This window comes from Caretta caretta, chromosome 2, assembly GCF_965140235.1.
Source record: "Caretta caretta isolate rCarCar2 chromosome 2, rCarCar1.hap1, whole genome shotgun sequence".
Classification (NCBI taxonomy): Eukaryota; Metazoa; Chordata; order Testudines; family Cheloniidae; genus Caretta; species Caretta caretta.
The window spans coordinates 140,801,119-140,821,235 of NC_134207.1; the positions used below are offsets into that span (position 1 = coordinate 140,801,119).

Here is a 20,117-nt window from a genome sequence, read left to right on the forward strand (position 1 = left end):
TGGCATCTCATACTAGTCATACCTGTGAGGGGAATAACACTCCTTGGGGATTACATCAGCACTGAAGTTTCTGCCTCTTGACCTTTCTTTTCTGCTGCTGAAGTTCTCTGAAGATAAAACTACTGACATAACAGGAACCAAACTCTTAAAAGAAGAGGTTCTTCCTAGGTTCTTCCTATGGAAGGTTCCCATTTTTTGTGCAATTTCCTATGAGAAATTGTAATTAGGCACAAGGAGGGATGGAGTGGGAAATGATCTTATCGTGAGATTTGTTGGTCAGAGTTAGTCTAAAGTAAATTGAAAGAAACAAAAAAGAGGAAAGTCAGCTGCGCTAAAAACAAATGCTGCTGTCACTGTTATTGCCATTTGTATTATAATGGTGCCCAAAGGTCCTCAGAGAGCATCAGGGTCTCAATTGTACAAACACATATGAAAGTTTATAGTCTAATTCATACACATGCATTATTTTTCAAGAACTGATTCACTCTTTTCCTTTCTCCATTTGTGCAATTGTCTAATCCTGTATTGTGACAGAGAAGGTAAGGCCTTTAAAACAGGCCAGATGTTCCAAAATCCCATGAAGGGAGAGTGGAGAGATAAGAGAAAACCTAGAATAATTTTTAAAAGATAAAACTGTCGGGGGGGATTTAGATACTTATCTTCCATTGATATTAATGGCTGATATGTGCCCAAGTCCCCTAGTCTCCTTTGAAAATCTCAAATACAAAGTATGAGACTCGCTCTATAGCTCTGGTGATTATAGCCAAGCTGAAATCTATTTTGAAATACATAGGGCAATAGTCTTCCATTCTAGGGCATATATTTTCCCTTTCATATGTGCATATATGTCTGCTAAGGTTGGCCTCCATGTTTTGTGGTCAAAGACAAAGCTGAAAAATGTAGGATTGGGTCCACCATGACTCCAATCTCTTTGAATAATGAAACTGTCAAAGCAGTCATGCAGCTTTTGATATCTGGGTTCTATACTCACCAATTCCTTCAGCTCTCGCACAGAGGTTCTCCACTGGATTGGCATCTCAGTGTCTGCCGTGGGTCCTTTACAATGAATGTGGAAATAACATCATCTTGGCATGACAACCAAGTTCAGGATTTATTCGAGTTTCCTTTGGGCACTCATTATTGTTTGGTCTTTACCAAGATTGTAAGGGCACAGGTATTCATTTTCCTATGCAAGAAGCAAGAAGGTGTGTATATGAGGTGTTTTCACATTTCAAATTGAATTCTTAAAACTCAGATTTTTCCTGCTTAATAATAATCTCTTGTTTCTACGTCACTCTGGTATATGCATTAGCCTAAAGTGCATTCCACAGCCCTGCCCCTAATATTTTTTTATACCCTGAAGGCTGAGTCCTGTAAAAGGAAACCCCCAGTCCCAGTTCTTTTTATAATTGTATCATGTTTTTATACAGGATTTTTCTGTGAGTCTGATGGCAGCATCTTTTTCTTCCTGGTAAAAATAATAAAATGTCAGGTTCCTTATGGTCTTGGCCAGCATCAGCTGGCTTTATATATAGGATTTTTTTCTCAGGAAGCTGGGAATGAGCAACAGGGAATGGATCACTTGATGATTACCTGTTCATTCCCTCTGGGGCACCTGGGATTGTCCACTGTCGGAAGACAGGATTCTGGGCTAGATGGACCTTTGGTCTGACCCAGTGTGGCTGTTCTTATGTTCTTATGATCTAATCAAAGTGTAATAAAAAATAATGTTTAAAACTCCCACATTTACCAAAGTCTAATCTAAGTCCATTGGAAGCCAGATTCTGGCCCTCAGGTACATAGGTGACTTGACTGTGAATTTGTATACATGTTTCTGACAGCTGAATTTGGGCCATTGTGTATCTGTCTATTCTATGTAAGATATTTTGGCACCTAAGAATCAACTTGATACCTAAGAATCATATTGCAGATGTTAACTTGATCAGGACATGCAAGTGAATCACAACAGAAACAGGTGTTGGGAAACAACTAAATACCTAGGCTCTAAACTGCATAAACCACTTCAAAATGCAAAAGGCAAAATTACCGACAAGACTTTTTAATGATTCAACTGTGAAGTGGGAAACTGAGTCATGAGTTCACCTAGTTTAGGCTTAATCAATCTTTGTCTTTACTTATAATTTTTCAGACAGAATCATGATCACTTATAATTTCTGAGCCTCTATTTATGACAGAGAATAAACAGATAGACAGAACAGGTAGGAGCCCAAATTACTGAGTTCCAGGGTACTGGGAAGCTCTCCTCTCAGTCTCTAGTCTGATATTCTCCAACCTGGGCCCTTGTTCACTTGTTTGTTTATACCTTTCCATATTACATATTCATTAGCTTTCTGCCAATCAGTGTTATGATGCATATCCAGTTATACTTTTACTCAAACGTTCATAAATTGTTTTACATTTTCTATTCTGTTACTGTAAATCATTAAACATTTCATCAACATTACACTAGCAAAACATAATCCTTATTTTTTACCAATTTTCTTCACATTTTAATACTATAGTTTGGAATGCGTGAATCATCCTAAATTATTTGTTAACATGACCTTTATTTTTTAATTTGAATAGGACTGTTTTGGGGAACAACATGACCATAATGTCAGCGTGTTCTTACCTTTTCTAAACCAGGGTGTTCAGGGGACTTTCTGCTCATGTTTGTAAATCATTAAAAGGTCTTGTCAGTAATTTTACCTGTTGCAACACAGGGATGGATTTTAAGCAGCAGGCTGCAGTTTTATGAAACTTAACATTGGAGATAAGTGCTACCTGCCCCATCTCCCCATACCAGGCATTTAAGTGGATCCAGTGCAGGGTTTACATGGCTCTTATCATATAGCCCATCACTCAGAGTAAACTCTCCACTGCCTATCCCTAGGATTCTGCTTGCTCTGCTGAATCCTCTCATCCTCCCCACTGTGAAGGGGACAGAAGGTATAATAACTCCTCACTTAACATTGTAGTTGTGTTCCTGAAAAATGCTACTTTAAGTGAAACGATGTTAAGTGAATCCAATCTCCCCCTAAGAATTAATGTAAATGCGGGGGTTAGGTTCCAGGGAAATTTTTTTAGCCAGACAAAAGACATTTTATATATATATATATAAAATACACACACATATACATATATATATATACACACACACACACACACACACACACACAGAGTATAAGTTTTAAACAAACAGTTTAATACTGTGCACAGCAATGCTGATTGTGAAGCTTGGTTGAGGTGGTGGAGTCAGAGGGTGGGATATTTCCCAGGGGATGCCTAAATGCTAAATGATGAACTAGCACTCGGCTGAGCCCTCAAATGTTAACACGTTGTTAATGTAGCCTCACACTCTACAAGGCAGCACGAATGGAGGGAGGAGACACAATAGACACATGGCAGTGGCTGCAAACATTCCCTGTGGAAACTGAACGTGATGATGAACCCATGCTATCCCACTGGAGTGCACCACTCCCTCCACTTTCCAAAGTGCCTGGCCAGAGGTGAGAGGGTGCATGTGTGTGTGTGAGAGAGAGACAGAGACACTCACAGTGTGTGTGTGTGAGACAGAGAGAGAGAGAGAGAGAGATGCGCATTGCCCTTTTAAGTATGCTGACCGCACTCTAAGTAAAAATAACAGGAGTACTTGTGGCACCTTAGAGACTAACACATTTATTTGAGCATAAGCTTTCATGGGCTACAGCCCACTTCATCGGATGCATACAATGGAACATACAGTAAGAAGATATATATATATACATACAGAGAACATGAAAAGGCGGAGTGAGAGGTTAATTAATTAAGATGAGCTATTATCAGCAGGAGAAAAAAACTTTTGTAGTGATAATCAAGATGGCCCATTTAGACAGTTGACAAGAGGTGTGAGGATACTTAACATGGGGAAATAGATTCAATATGTGTAATGACCCAGCCACTCCCAGTCTCTATTCAAACCCAAGTTAATGGTATCTAGTTTGCATATTATGCAATAATTATGGATGATGGACAAACCAGGATGATGTTAAGTGAGGAGTTACTGTACCAAAGAGGGACCTTGGTCTGCAAAGACTTCAGGTTTCCCTTTTCCCCGTAGGCCTGAGGTCCACAGTGAAATCCCAGGTCTCTTATTTCTGGCACTTTGGCCTTTTATCTGCACTGGACACTGACTGCAAGTTATGATGAAGTAAACATTCACACAATTCCTAATATTTAATTTCTGTAGCCTATACCTGTTTAACCTAACTGTGTCTCTGTGACACTGTGCAGAAGGTAAAAAAACCTACCAGGCCTTAGCCAATTTGGCCCCAATGGGAAAAATTCCTTCTTGACGCCAAAAACAGGTGATTGATCAGACCTATAGCATCCTAAAAACACAGTTCCTATACTATATAACTATGAGGAGAGAGGGTGGGCTCAACTAAAATGGGGCAAGAGGTACAAGAAACCGCAGGAAAGGGTTTAAATTAATTATTGTGAGGAGCAAGGAGCCAATCAGCTCCTCTCTCTCTGGCTGGCCAACAGGCAGCAGAGTACCCCGCCTACACTCCACGTTTCATTCTAAAGCTGTCTAGCACCTTGTGGATCCAATCCAAGTCTCCCATCCATTAAACTGGTGGGTGGCATTTCTGAAGTCTCCAAATAAAGGACCACCTCAGCTGTAATCTTCTCTGTGTTACAGAGTTAAAGATGAAGTGTGGTATCTTTGGCTAGGGATTTCCTTGCTTTTGTTAGGCCCTTAAAGAAACCACTTTTTTTCTTAATTTATATTTCTTTGTTTTGTTTTTGAACAGTGATACACCTTATATAGGACATTTCCTTTGATAACATAATTATCTGTAGCAAAATAGCTGCCATAGCTACTTCAATCCTCTTTCATTTCCCTTTGTGTCCCAACAATTCTCTCTTGACTGCCTGTATAGCTTGAAGCATCTTAAAGCTAAAATACTTTCTGTTCATGCTTCAAAAATGTCCCTTAAAATCAGTTGCATTTTAGAAATTAAATGTATGTGCCTCATGCAGATAATCTGCACATGGAATTATGCCCCTTTCCTGTGTACTGCTTCCTGTGGCTGCCTTTAGAATCTTTCTCTTGGGTCTCCATTGTTTTTATATCCTCTTTCATTTCACCCAGTGTCACTCTGCTTTTGTCTTAGTTCTTTACAAGCCTCTTAGGGTAGGAAGCTATCATTCCTCCGCCAGTTCTTCTCAAGCCCTCTCTTTCCATTTCCCCTGCTTGATCACTCAGCATAGATGGGTAGCATAGTGTTCTCTTGATTACACAAGTCAGTGTTTATAACTAGGTACCTGCCTCTGATAACTAGCAGGTTCTGTACAAATAGAATTAGTTTTCCAGGTCACAGTCTGATCTCTTGAGATAGCCAGCATGAGATATCTGGCTTTATTCCTTAGGCAAATATCTGCCTTTCTTCTCCTAATCCCATTCTGAAGAAATCTCTTTATAGGAGTGAGAGACCTATTAAGCAAATCATTTGACAAAGAAATTGAAGACATAAAAGAGATAAGTTCAGTCAAGAGGTCAGAGCAGTTATCTCTAAGGATAGCAGGCCAAAATGTTTCCAGAACCCTCCTGTCCAAACACACAATCAAAATTATTCATTATTATTGAATACTTCTTGTCTAAAGCATCATTCATCTAGATTCTCAATCTTCTACCATTATTAGGCCAGGAGACATTGAAGGTTCCCTGCCAAACTTTTCTGATTACTCTAATTGTATAGAAAGACAAGGTAGGTGAAGTCATATAATTTACTGGACCAACATCTATTGGTGAAAGAGACAAGCTTTCAAGTGTGTCTGATTGTTTACACACACACACACACACACACCCTTTGAAGTTACATCAGACTTTTTATTCCAACAGGAAAGTTATTTAGTTCAAGTAGAAAGTCTGTCTGTCTGCCTAAGTCTCCAAAACATTCATGTGATAAAGCCACATACTATACAAATGAGAAGACATTTTATAATATATCAACTATTTAAATCAGTGCCAACCCAAACTGATAAAACCCCCACACTTTTAAAGAATCAAAAGCTCTATAAACAGTCAAGTCAAGATCTGTCAGGAATTCTTAACGGGATGGAAATTTGTCCCAGGCAGATATATACACTAATAAATATAGAAAATTATGAGCTTTGTGGGAGAGTAGTCAATATTATTCAAGGAAGGAGGATGTCTTCCACTGTCACAACTAGTACATAGCACTGCCATCCCATAAAGGCATCATGGGCATCATCCTGAGGAGTGGGAGAACAGTAGTCTGAGATTAACCCATTTACAGACTGACTCTTTATTACACACAGTATGTTTGCTTCTCATAAGATTTGAAGGCTTATCCTCAAAACCTTGTAGGTCTTAAAAGATCCAGTATTTGGTGGGGATTAAGGTATCTCTCAAGGAAAGAAATTAGGTTGTGAATCCAGACAATGTGTTTGTGCTGTAGGAGTGACAGTAGCAAAGAAAAATGGGCACCAGGCTTCCAAATTCAGTTCCTTCAGCACAGACAGTATAGTTTTCTCAAATATTTAAGAAAATTTCTTTTTTACTTCACCTTGTCAGATTACTACCTTCTATTTAAACCTAATGGAGGTCATGGGATAAGGGGAAAGCAACCAGTAAAGAATTTTCTCTAGAGCAGTTGGTCTCATACTGTAGTCCATAGATCCACTACTGGCATGTGGAACCTTTTCTAGTTGCCCACAAAATGAAATAGTGTGAGAACTAAGGACTGGGGAGATAGGGTTAAATGGTAAGGAGTGGAGTGTCCATGAGAGGCTCACTGTCTCTCTTATGAAGTGTTCAGTAGATTGAAAAGTTTGGCGAACCCTGCTTTAGGTCAATCAAAGTGATTGCACAGGTGCACCAATGGAGATACATGGGTTAAAAAACAGACCTGAGATTTTAAGAACAGGCTATTCTCTTTATTTGTAGTGAATAAAACCCTTTCTTTTTCTACTTTTGGATTGTTCACATTACCTTTTAAATGATGTTGCCTATGGAGCAGTGTGGATTACTAGTCCCACAACCTACAGTTTCACTCCCTGCCCCAATGTGGCTTTGATTACCTCTGTGGTAGCTTACATCTCAGATCTTCCCCTTACTCTTCAGAGAGTTCACAGATCCTTTGGGGGATGAAATATACATTATACTTAGGATACAAACTCCAATTGAAATTGATGAGTATATGAATTTAGTTGTGTCTGTGTGTGTGGGTGTCTGTGTGTACCAGAGAACCCTGATATAGGTTGGGGGGTAGGAAGGTATCCATTAAAAACATCAGCTTTGTTTAGTCTTTGGCATTCCAAAATTTTCCATTTTGTGCTGAATGCATAATTTCATTGTGGGGGGAAAAATCTTCCTTACTTTGTGCTTACCAGAAGAATATAGAAAAACACCAAAAATGTTAAAAGGAGGACAGTAATTTAATCTTTCTAAATTTTTTAAAAAGAAATAATTTTCATCTTAGGGTATCACTTTTACACTGAGTTTCCGCCTAATTTGATCTTAATTCCATGAGGCGTAAAGCACTGGAAATAGCTATGACTGTGCCAAACTAAGGAATTATTTTCCAAATTTCTGTATTTTTCATCTTAGTTATGTGACTAAAATAAAAATGGAAACTATGAATAAAAGTGGAAGTAGAGATGTACTGTACATCTTTGGAGTGATGTATAGTAGTCATGCCCCACAAATTCCATTATCTGTAAAGAGTATTGCTGCACAAATTGTGACTCCCATGCATGTCTTTGAAAATTTAGCTGCCATCTGATGCAACAGAAATGGATTTTTTTATTCTAGCTCTCCCCAAAGCTTACACTGTTCCCACAGGAGTCCTTTCTCTTTACAAGCTGAGCAATTATTTGATCATTGATATTACAACTGATTTATAAAGTAATTGGATGATTAAGTATTTTGGCAGAGCTTCTCATTTACAAAGAGACAATAAACCATTTGTCTCCTTCCATATTTTTCTGTTCATATCTTCTATACTTCTTTACACTCATACTAGCTATTGACCAGCAATGTGGAAATGCAGGCATGTTTCGTAATGGCTTTAGGCAAGCTAAAAGAATTGTCAGTACATGCAAGAGTGATTCAATTTCTCAAGTCTGGGAGAGAATAAAAAAGCAGTTTGGAGCATCTCAATTTCACTATTCCTGAAATATACACACCACATCATCATTGCTTGCAGACACTATATCCTAATTGGCAGTTTAAGTAAAGAGAGACAGATATTTTTCACTGCTTTCAAAATGCAGCTTCATGTTTAGGTCTCCAGAGATTGCTCATACAATTAATAGACAACCCCAGGTTTCCACCCTAAGGCATATGATTTATAAACATGGATGTAATGATAGTGGCTACATCACAAAAATAAGTCTGTCAACTTCCCTAAAGCAGGACGAGTTATCCTGCAGTGCTGCAGAGGTAGTTAACTCAGGAAAAATGAACATAGAGCAAAACTGTTGCTTTAAAAAAGTGTTTTACCTGGATTATTTATGCTATGCTAATTAATGGGTGCCTTAGCTGCAGAAAAGACATACATGCCAAACAGCCCTGTTGAGGAGGGAAATGTTATTTTTCATACTCTGTTGCTCCAGCAAGCTCCTAGTTCAATGTCTTTGCTTTCAGTGGAGTTAAAAAGTGTGTCTCCAATTTGTTTCTCAAATGTCCCTATTTCTTCTAAATGATAAGCAAGAAGCTAGTGCAACTTTAGGTCTCCTAAAAGAAATGCTGACAATTTCCAATAGACACTTGGAAATGCCGAGAACCACTTTTGTTTACAATCACTATAGTATGGTACGTTTTGTAGAGGTGTTCACAATACAATGGGTAATTGATACCATGATTGTACATCCCCACTGTCATTACTTAACATACACTTTTTTGTAAAAAAAATGAGGTAATCCTTATTCAAAGTAAGACACCCGAGCACAGTGTCCTTACTGAGGCAAGCAGTGTCCCTGGATGTGCAATGTGCTGGCGTGAACTCTTACCCACAGGCTGCTCCAGGTATAGGCAGCCGAGGCAGCTGCCAAGGGAGGCAGATTTCTGGGAGTTTAGATTTACTCCAGTTCCATCTATGGGTGGCTGCAGAGGGGGAAGAGGCTGGCGGTGCTGCCGGGGTCAGGGGTTAGCCACCAGCCAGGGTTCTGAGGAGCAGGAGGAAGTCCCCTGCTGGGGAAGCACCCCCACGGCTCCCCACCCTGGCACAGTAAGATCGCAGCTGTGGTTCAGGCGCAGAGCGGCTCGGGACTGCTCCTGGCAGCACCGTGAGCACTGCTGAGGTTTGGGCCACAAACGCAGCAACCCACCAACTCCAAGTAAACACCCACCCCAGACCTGCTGCTGCATGCCCGGCTCTTGCTGCAACCACCAATTCCAACTCTGCCACATCCAGGCTTTGGAGACACTGCCACCACATGCTGGGGGGCTGGCTGGGGCCAGGGTTTCAGGGCTGAGTTGTGGAGACCCCCTCTCTATCTAGTGGGATGGTGCCTGTTGGTCCCTTTGCTGGGGCATCAGCACTCCCAGTCTGGGTGGTTTTGTGTAAGTCAGAGTCTTCGCTTCCCAATAACTGGGGCCCAGTGGGCTGAGAGCTGCCACCTGCTGGTGCCTGGGTCCCACTGTGGTTGAGCTGAGTGGCTGTGACTCCCGGAGAAAGAGCCGCTGTAGTCCAGGGGTGCTGAGCTGGGTCTCACTCCCCTTGTGAGTCCCAACCTGCCCGGAAAGGGCCATTGGGAAAGGGGACCCCTGCTGGGGGATCACCTGCCCAGGGAGCTGGTCTTGGCCACTTGCACAGCCTAGGACAGAGGCTGGAGGAACTTTCCTCCTGGCCTGGCCCAACTCATCCTTTCTAGGTGTCCGTTCTCATCCTGTGGGGTCTCTCATCGGGACGCAATGGCCTCTGCAGCCCCAGGCTGGGGTCTGACCCATCAGCTTTTGACCTGGCTGCACAAGGGTTAGGGGTGGGGTGGTGGTGGCGGAAGCAGCAGGGGAGGCGCTGGGGGTCTGCTGTGAGCGCCGAAGGGGTCTGGAGGGGGGTGGCACACTGCAGTTTTGCCTAGGGTGGCAGACTGTTTTGAGCAGCCTCTGTTTTCACCTCAACCAAACAGTCTCACCACAGTCTCAAAATAGTCTCCCTGCTAACTTGCACTCTCACTCTGACAGTCACCTCTTAATAGTAGCAGACACATTGGATACATCCCCTGGGAGATGCATAGAAAACACAGAGCTGGGAGTTTTGTAAGCGGCAAGGAGCTATCATTTTTTCTTCTTACAGCTGCAACTGACAGTGCACTAATTTGACAGGTAAATACTTGGCTATTAGAGAAGTAAATTTAGAAGTGTCAATTTGGGGTATTCACAATATCTCATATTTAATACTCTTTTAAAACAAAATGTTGCTCTGATTTTAGAAAAGAGGTTATTTTTCTAGGACATATTTTTAATTGAAAGTTACTGATCCTTGAGATTGAGTTTTGATTTCTCAGCTCATATGGATGTTCATTAAGTATTATCCCCCAACGTGGTTCTAGAGACCAGAACAGAGGAAGGAACAAATAAAATAAGATATAGCTCGAATCCTACCAGCCCTTGTTTATTTTCTCTTATCTGAGAGCCAACATTGCTTCATTGCAGAAAAGCCACACTGGCCTGGTAAATTTGCATTTCAGATACATTACAGTGCAGTGTTCAGTGATGACCAGAACCCCTTATTCCATCTGCCTGACTAAAAAAGATATTTTAACCATTATTGCTTTGGCTGCAACTAAGTCTGAAGCCTTTGCCCAGCTTAACTGAATGTTGTTATTCATTAGACAAGGTGGGTGACGTAATAGGTTTTATTGGGCCAATTTCTGTTGGGGAGAGAGACAAGCTTTCAAGCTACACTGAACTTTTCTTCAGGTGTTGGAAAAGTATTGAGAGTGTTACGGGTAAACACAGGATCGAACAAATAGTTTAGCAAAAGTGATTAGCACATATTCTAAAGGGATCATTCAAGTTGAAGTTGCCCATTAACACCCCTGTAGTCATAGGACAAAAAGCGGGGAGGTGGGGGTTAGTGGATTACAGATTGTTGTAATAAGCCATAAATCCAGGGTCTTTATTAAAACCATGATTTTTAGTGTCTAACAAAGTTATGAATTTAAGCTCCCAGCCTCATCTTTTAATGGTGTTGTGCAGCTTTCTTATAAGGATGAGGACTGATAGGTCAGATATAGAGTGATAGCTTTATGAAAAGTGTTCACCCAGAGGTGATAGGGTGTTTTGGTTTTTTTATCACTTTCATGGGCTAGTTCATTTGAGAGCATAGTGATTGTCTGGTTTCACCCACATAGGGGCTAATGGGGCATTTAGTGCACTGGATGAGGAACACCACACGTTGTGATAGGTATATGTAGGACCCATGGGTCTTTACAGGTGTGTTGTGGAGGGTGTTGATCATTGTAGCAGTGGAGATATGTCTGCAGGCTTTGCATCTGTTATTCTGGCAGAATCTGGTGCTGCTTTGAGTTGGTGTGCCCTGGTCTGTGGGGAGCTTACTTCTGATGATGAGCTTGGAGAGGTTGGGGGATTGTTTGAAGGCTCGAAGAGGTGGGGTTCATGAAAGATTTCTTTCAGGACAGGGTCCGCATAGAAAATGGTTTGTAGTAGTTTGATGTTTCCTCATATGGGTCCCAGTGCGGGATGGGAGATGACAACTGTGGGTGTGCAGGCAGAGGAGGTTTTATTTCTGTATTGAAGCAATTCTCTTGGGGTATTTGGGTGGCCAGTTCCATGATGCAATCTACTTCTCTGGTGAAGTGTCCTTGTTTGACAAAGGCAGTTTTGTGAGTGTTAAGGTGTATATCCTCGCAGCATGTTCTGTGGTATCTGAGTGTGTGGCTATAGATAACAGATTTCTTGTGGTGGTTATTGAAGTTATGAAGGTAGGTGTGGTGATCCATGGGTTTCTTATATATAGTTGTCTGAAGGGTTCCACTGTTGAAGCTGGTTGTGGTGTCCAGGAAGTTGATGCTAGTGTGGGAGTGTTCCAGAGAGAGTTTAATGGACAGGTTGGGGATGTGGAAGTTGTGGTGGAAAACTTTGTGGGAGTTTAAGTCGTATGTTCAGAGGATGACAGTATCATTGATGTATCTCAGATATATCACTGGTTTTGTGGTGCAATTTTCCAGAATTTTTTCTTCAAGGTGGTTGGCATATTGGGGAACCATCCTAATACCCATGTCTGTTCCCATGGCTTGGATAAAGTATTTGTTGTTGAACGTAAATTTGTTATGAGTGAGAATGAAATGATGAGTTTGGTGATGTGTTTGGGGTGGAGATTTGAGGGTTGTCCATTGTCTTATAGATATTTAAGGCAGTTAGGGATGCTGTCATTGTGAGGGATGTTGGTGTATAGGGTGGTGACATTCCTGGTGGCAAAAATGGTGTTCTGAGGGAGGTTGTTAATGTTGATGCATTTGTGGAGGAAGTCAGTTGTGTCCTGGAGGAAGCAGGCCCTCTGTGTGGTAAGTGGTTTGAGAATAGTTTCTATGAATCCTGATAGTCCTTCAGTAAGAATGCCATGGCCAGATATGATGGTTCCCTTGTATGTGTATCTTGGGAAGCATGTGGCAAGTCCCTGGGCTGGGTTCATGGGGGATGAGGTTATAGAGTTATTAGGAAGGCAAGTCATAGACTAACATTCTGTATATGGTGTTTTCTTTCCCTTTCCCCTGTTTCCCCCCATATGACAGACTCTAGAATAAATGTGGGTTCAGAAAATTGTAACAGTGAAATCCTTGAATGTTTATATACTTACCTATCTATTAATACTTTAATTATGTCTGTGTCACATAAGATGACGGCATGTAAAATGTGCCTGACACTGTAATATCTAGGTGCCATATGCAGACTTTAAACCAATTATGAATCCATCCACGAAGGACACTCCTATCAAACCCTCTTCTGTTTAAACCACTTTTATTTAATGGAATTTGTCTTCCATTTATTTAGCTGTGGTTTCATGACAAACATTTTTGAGCAATTCCACCACAATTGTTATTGGTGTGTGCAAAAAGGTATGGCTTGTAGCGTGACCTGAAAATGGCAACACTGGGGTGCATTCTAATCTCCACTGGTATAAAGAGTTCCATAGCTGAGGGCTTTCCATCAAGAAGCCCTGCCCCCACCTCCCAGGAGTTCCCCCCGGACTCTTGCAGCAACAACATCCATATAGAGCCTAGATGTTTCAGTGGGAAGAGGAGAGAGAGATAATCATTTTGATAGACCCTAGCCCATTAATTGCTTTAAATATTAGGACCAGGACCTTGAAGTGAATGTGAAACTGAATGGAGAGTCAATGGAGAGCACAGAATACAGATGCAATGTGCTTTGCAATTTTTCTTGCCTGGAAGTGGGCAGCTGTGTGTTGTGCCTGATGAAGCTGTCGCATAGTTTATACAGGCAGCCATAGGTCAAGTGTGCTGCAGTAGTCTAGCTTATAGGCAAGGAAATTGTGGATAAGAGTAGCTAGTTCCTCATCTCAAAGGGAAAAATCACAATCTCCTGGTTAGCCAAACATGGAGGATTTGGGGCTACTCAAAGCATATTAAACAAATACATCAGCTTTTGCCTTTGGTTACATCTCTGCAACTCCAATGAAGTCAATGCACTGTGAAATCAAGCACATATGTTTACCCCACAATATGCACTAGAGGCAACTGTTGTGATTCAGGAGAAAGACAGAGATACAACTTTTTTTATTCTGTCAAAGGGACAGAAGTATTCAGCAACCCCATGGGCAGCGGGTATCATATACTGGGGGAGGCTGAGCCTCCCCAAACAGCCAGGTGTGGCCCCGCCCACATTCTGCCCCCAGTCACACTCCTGATTCCCACTCTGTGGGCAGCTCTTCCCCTGTGCCATGATCCCAGCTGGGGCTGTCACTGGGTCTGCACTGCTTGACCTCCCAGTGCTCTGGGGCCAGGGGTCATGGGGCTGTGCTGCCAGGCCTCTCGGCACTCCGGGGCTGGGAAGGCTGGAGCAGCGCTCCGGGCCAGGGGAAGGAGGCCTGAGGCCACGTTTCCCTGCCTCCTGGTGCTCCAGGGCTGGGGCCACGCTGCCTGGCCTCCCAGCACTTTGGGGCTGGAGGAGGGAGGCTGGGGCTCTAGCCTGGGGCAGAAGCCAGCGGCACAGTAGGGGGGCTCTAGGTGGGAGGGAGGTGTGGAAGGGGTGAGGCTGAAGGCTAGCTTCCCAGAGCCAGCGGTTCACCCGCCACCCGTGAGCAACCCTCTATACTGTACATTAGCTGCAGTATATATACTGCCATCTGTTGAACAGGTTTGTTGTTCCAAAACCCAAGCAAAAGCATTGGATTGCATTTTTGCCTAATTTTTATTCCTTAATATTTCTATAACTGCTTTATCTTCAACTACTACTTGTTACACTATCATTGATTTGATTGATTAATGGAGCAGTGACACTATAATGGATAACCAGAAGGAGCAGCATGGAAAGGACTAAGGAAATTTGGAAGCTATTTATAAAACAGAAAAAAAAAATCTCTGTGAGCTTTTTCATCTTGAATTCCTTCTCACAGTGCACTCCAGTTCTTAACTTTTTCACCATACACTGCTGCCTGTGTGACTTGCACCCTGAAGTCACACATTGATATTTGCATAAAGTGCATTATTTTCATGGATAACTAAATTGATATGGAGTAGAACAGTGTCCTCAAAGAACAAACCCCAGAATTACCTCTCACTGTTAAACTAAAAAAGCTAAAACCTGAGAGGTTCTAAGCATATGCAGCCTCCACTGGATTCAGATGATTTCAGTAGTAGTTGTGACTGCTCAGCAGGTGTTCTCAACACTTGGATTAAGAACTTTAACAATCATGTAACCAAATATATGTAAGGGAAAGAGTCTGATCTCACTTATTTCATCAGTATATATCTTAAATACAGTTTTTATCACTCTAGAATTAGGCACACAGTCAGAGAGCCATTAGGACTTAAAGCACTGCATGTATGCAGACAGCAGATTCACACCCCTCAAATATCCTACACAACCAGTTCACATAGAAAAATGTGATTTGTTCCGTCAAAGCCAAATAGCTTTTTCCTGAGATTGTCTCTCACTGATATCATTCTGCTTCATGCACTCTGTCATCACATTCTGTTTTGTTGCTAGGGGCCTGGGTATGACAAGCTTTTTATAAAACTGTTCACCTTCCGAGACTATGTCTGGTGCTCATAAAATCGAATTAATTGGCTCATTGATACTATAAGTCGGGTAAAATAATGTAACTTTCAGCATCTTGTGAACTAGATGGGCTCAGACCAAAATCTTAGATCCTTCATGGTTGAGTCATATTTCTAATAACAAGCCTGATCCTGAGGTCCCTACATGTACATAATTCAACACATTGAAATCAGTGGGAATTTTGCACACACAGGCACTGCAGGATTGGGCCGATGTGTTTTAACAGTAAAAGCAGTAGTATAACTCCCTCCTCACTTCCTCTCCTGAGCAAATTGCCTGTCTTGAACGAAATAATGAAGTTCCTTCTTGGGTTTGGGTCTAACATTCGTCAAGTTGACAGCCAGGAAGCATGCTAACTTCCTAAACAAATTTTGTAACATTAAATGACATTAGGAACAAACAATCCTTCTTCAAGTTTGGCCAGGGGATACTGACGCCAAGCAAATGGCCTGCAACTCAGACAGTAAAGCGGTAACCAAGTGTACAAGGATTAAAAGTTTAAATCATTAAATTTTTCTGTCACCAGTAAAAAATAAATATGGGTTTCCAGGTCAAGTGGTTGTCTAGCATCATAGATATAACAATTTCTTCTTGTCTTTAGATTCTACAGCCATTACTCCTAGCTCTCTTCCTTTACTCCTCAAGATAGCAATCTTCATAACCACACACCCCTCCTTTTCTTGACAGCATTCCCCAATCTCTTTTTCAATCTCCCTCATCCAATATCTCTTTACAGTGGTCAGTGTATATCCGTGCTGCCGTCCGCAAAGAAAAAGGCCTGCCGATCCTGGTGGAGCTACTTCGAATAGACAATGATCGGGTGGTATGTGCAGTTGCTACAGCTTTACGAAACATGGCCTTAGATGTCAGAAATAAGGAGCTAATAGGTATGTTCTTTCTAAACAATCTACATATTTTCTTTATGTTTTTTACATTTTATAGCTGGATGAAGAAGGTGAAAACAATGCTCTCCTTGTGTTTTGAACAGAATTTCTTGACCTCTTTCTTTTAACGTATCATATTCAAATTTGTGTGTGATAGCTCAGTGCTATATTGTACGAATCGTTTTTTAATTCATCTGACAACACATTACCAAAATATTGTTTAGTGATTCAATTGCACTGTAATTTTTTTTAGGCTGAGAGCAATGTCATTTGTATCACAAACACTTAGGAACTGCCACAGTGAGTGAATAAAATCAAAGTAACATTAAATTGCCATCATCCCTATGCTAAGTACCATTCGTAGCTGTTATCTCTGTAGCACTTCCATCTTCCAGATGGAGGATCCAGGCAAGGGCTACTACTTCAGATCCCATGATTATTTAGTACACCTTATACAGGGGATTACAATACAGAAGCCTCAACACAAGGAATTCATGGAGAGTTCCAGGAATTCATTGGACAGAGGGGTACTTTCAAACGTGCCTTAATTCATGAGTTCATGTGCACCTAAGGAGGGTAACTCACTCACCTAAAATATGGTCTTAAATCTCCAATTGGGTGACAGTCACATTTTTGTTTTTAACTTAAATTCACCGTAACATTGTACATTTAGACCTTACAAGACATGCCATTTTTATCTAGATGTTCCATCTATGCACAACAGAATAGCGGTCGAAATATCCATACTGGAACTAAATTATCACAGTTCTCTTACTTCCTGTGTAGATTAAGAGTTATTTTTTATTTATTTTTGCTGATTCATTAATTCTTAATTACACTCCCCCAAATATTGGAGCGTATAGGCTGCTTCTCCTTACCTCCCCTCCACTTTTAATCACATAATCAAACAGGAGATGCTTTGACCTATGTCCTTTCTATTACTTGTATTACAATACTATGAGGCACTAACCAAGACTGTGGCCTCATCACACTAGGTGCTATACAGGCATATAGTATGAGAAAGTCTCTGCCCCGAAAGAGCTTACAGTCTAAACACAACAAAGGGTGGGAGGGAAAATAGCACTGAAATGACTTGCCCATTGTCACAGCTAGTTTACGGCAGAGTCAGGGATACAACCCAAATCTCCTGACATTCAGCTTACTGCCCGCTCTACTAGACCACGCTGCTGGTGTAGTTTCACCCTTATGTTGTTCTTGAACAAATTGATGTGAAAGTTGGCTTTGGATAATTCATTGGGTCCTCTGCTTGCAGCATGTAAGTTACTGACTACTCTTTCTTGTTTATTCACTGTTTATTGACTTCCAATAATTTTCTAAAAAAAGAAATTAGAGCTGGAAAAATGTATTAGTCCATCTAATCTGAGCAGCTAGCAGACCATTTTGTAATAGAGAGATCTTTCTCCCATGGACCCACCTCATAATCACTAATATCTCTTTAAAGACTGGACTGTCAAACTACTTTACTCCATGGACCACCACAAAGAGTTTTGTAGAGCCCTGTTAATTCACAGTCCACATCTTGGCAACCACTGCTGTAGTCCATTAGTGTAGAATTGTTCCCTACAATATTCTGGGCAGTTCTTTATGTTCTTCTCCATAGATGACTGTCATCACAAAAAAACCATGCCTTTACATATAATTTTAGGAAGGAGTGGCCTCCCTCCTTAACAGCAGTTAACATCGGTTCATTTACTAGCCCACTTCTCTTGTTGCATTTTCTATTTTTTCATTTTTAATTTAAATGTTTGTTTCTTTTCCAAATCTGAAAACTCCACTTAAAACAATAACATTTCGTATGTGTAAATGGTGTTGTCTTTAAATGAGAAATTCCAAATGCAAACATGTTTATAAAATATGGCTAATAAGACACTACTTGCATCAGCTTCGCGTTTGAATGGTTTCCAGAATTCTTGGAGCAAAGTCTTGCACAAACAAATGAAACTCTGTATACAAAAGAAAAAAAGGCAATTGAAAATTATTACCTAAGGAAAGGATTTTATAAACCAAACAGGATGGATGCTTGAAGTTAAGATATTTATGGAAAATCAGAGTGATTCTGGGAAATTGCAATTAGTTAGTTAGTGAGTTGAATCATATTTTTCCTAGAGGCATGGTAGGAATATTACACTACTTGAGAAATGTAAATTTGCCAATATGACAGGAAAGTTATTAAGATAATGCCTGTAGCACTTTTGGCTGTGATCTATACATCTTGTATTTGTTATTTATTTATTTATTTGTTTGTTTGTTGATTGGGTTTTTTGGTGCTGCTCATCATCATACAATCTGAAAGCTTAAGCATAAAGCTTAATGAAGTTATCCTTTCAGCACCTTTGCTAAGTACAGAGGTGGAATTAACTCCATTTTACAGATGTGGAATTGAGGGACAGAAAGATAAAGGTCCATATTTTCAAAAGTGGTTGCTATTTTGTGTGCATCAGTTTCTGAATACCAACTATGACATCTTTGGTCTGATTTTCAGAGACACTGAACATCCGCAGTTCCAAATGAAGTCAGCTCATGTTTGGGTGCTCAGCAGTTTTGAATATGAGGCCCAATGTATGTTGCGTTGGGGACACAAAATACAGGGCCATTTTTGAAAATGTTTGGTCCAAGTTTCTTGGTCAAGGTCACATACGATGTCTGCAGCATCGCTGGGACCAAAACTTGGATCTTCTGAGTCCTAGTGTAGTGCCTTAACTCTAAGACCATCTTTCCTCTTTCTCATAAAGTATGCTGTTTGGACATGGTCAGTTTAGTACTTTGATAGGCAACTTCCTAGGAAATCACAGAATATCAGGGTTGGAAGGGACCTCAGGAGGTCATCCAGTTCAAAGCAGGATCAATCCCCAATTTATGCCCCAGATCCCAAATGGCCCCCCCTCAAGGATTGAACTCACAACCCTGGGTTTAGCAGGCCAATGCTCAAACCACTGAGCTATGCCTCCCCCCAAGAGCTTCATGAAGTGGTGCTGATGCATTCCTGTGTCGGCAAAAAGTAGTAGCATGTATTTATTCCTCAGTCTCAGTGAGTCAGTACTGACCCAGAATGGTGTTACAGTGTAATACCGAGATAAAGATTCCCCTTATCTCTATACTGAACTGAAACAAAACCCTGGATTGACAGCCTTCAGATTTTGGGGCTGGAGATTCAAAGTCTAGATCTGAAGCTTGTGGCTTAGGCTCAACTCTGAAAAATATAAAATGTAATATAAACAAGAATTTCAAATTTTACATAAAGTACACAGTACTGTGTTGTATGTACCGTGTACCACTGTGGTAATACAGATTCTGCATCTAAGCTGATAAGTCACTTTGAAAAGTCACCTTTACTATTCTGCAAAAACATCTATTTGTCAATTCAAATATCCCAGCAACTCTGTGTACAAAAGGGTGAATACCATGCATAACATGGAAGAATGATGATGGTTTTTAAATTTTCAGAGAATGATTGAGCCTTTAAACATTTTATTTAAGATCTGTCTCTCTCTAATATATGCTTGCTATGACTTAATATCAGCATTTTTATATAATCTGGTACTTCTCATTTTTGCTTTTAGAACAGCAGATAAATACAATATCTCAAGTACCACATTGTGGTTGGTAGATCTTGATAGATGTTGACTTTTTAGTGGCAAAACTATATGTATACCTATCTTTATTTCTATTAGATTAAAAAGACATTCTAAAACTAAAGCCTGTCACCACTGAGCAGAGAAGCTGGCTGCTAAGAGATCTAATTTTCCTTCTTGTTTTTGTTAAAATGTAACTGTGTATAAGAACATAGGATTTGCCTTACGAAAATCACAGCAACTGTCCATCATCTAGTCTGGAAACCTATTACTTCAGAGGAAGGCAAAAATAAAAATTGCTCTAGACAATTGAGCAATGCTGTATGTGTAGGGGAAAAGGCCTCCCTGCCTATCATTATTTAT

The 20,117-nt window shown here is 40.8% G+C and overlaps 1 protein-coding gene across 10 annotated transcripts in view; it reads left to right on the top strand.

Moving 5' to 3' along the window:
* CTNND2 (catenin delta 2) overlaps positions 1-20,117 on the top strand; it is a 1,183,649-nt gene that overhangs the window by 1,069,693 nt on the left and 93,839 nt on the right. For all 10 annotated transcript variants that reach the window (XM_048839596.2, XM_048839594.2, XM_048839597.2 and 7 more), the window contains one exon: positions 16,014-16,164. In XM_048839596.2, the coding sequence (XP_048695553.2) occupies positions 16,014-16,164 (151 nt within the window). The remainder of the gene's footprint in view (positions 1-16,013; positions 16,165-20,117) is intronic.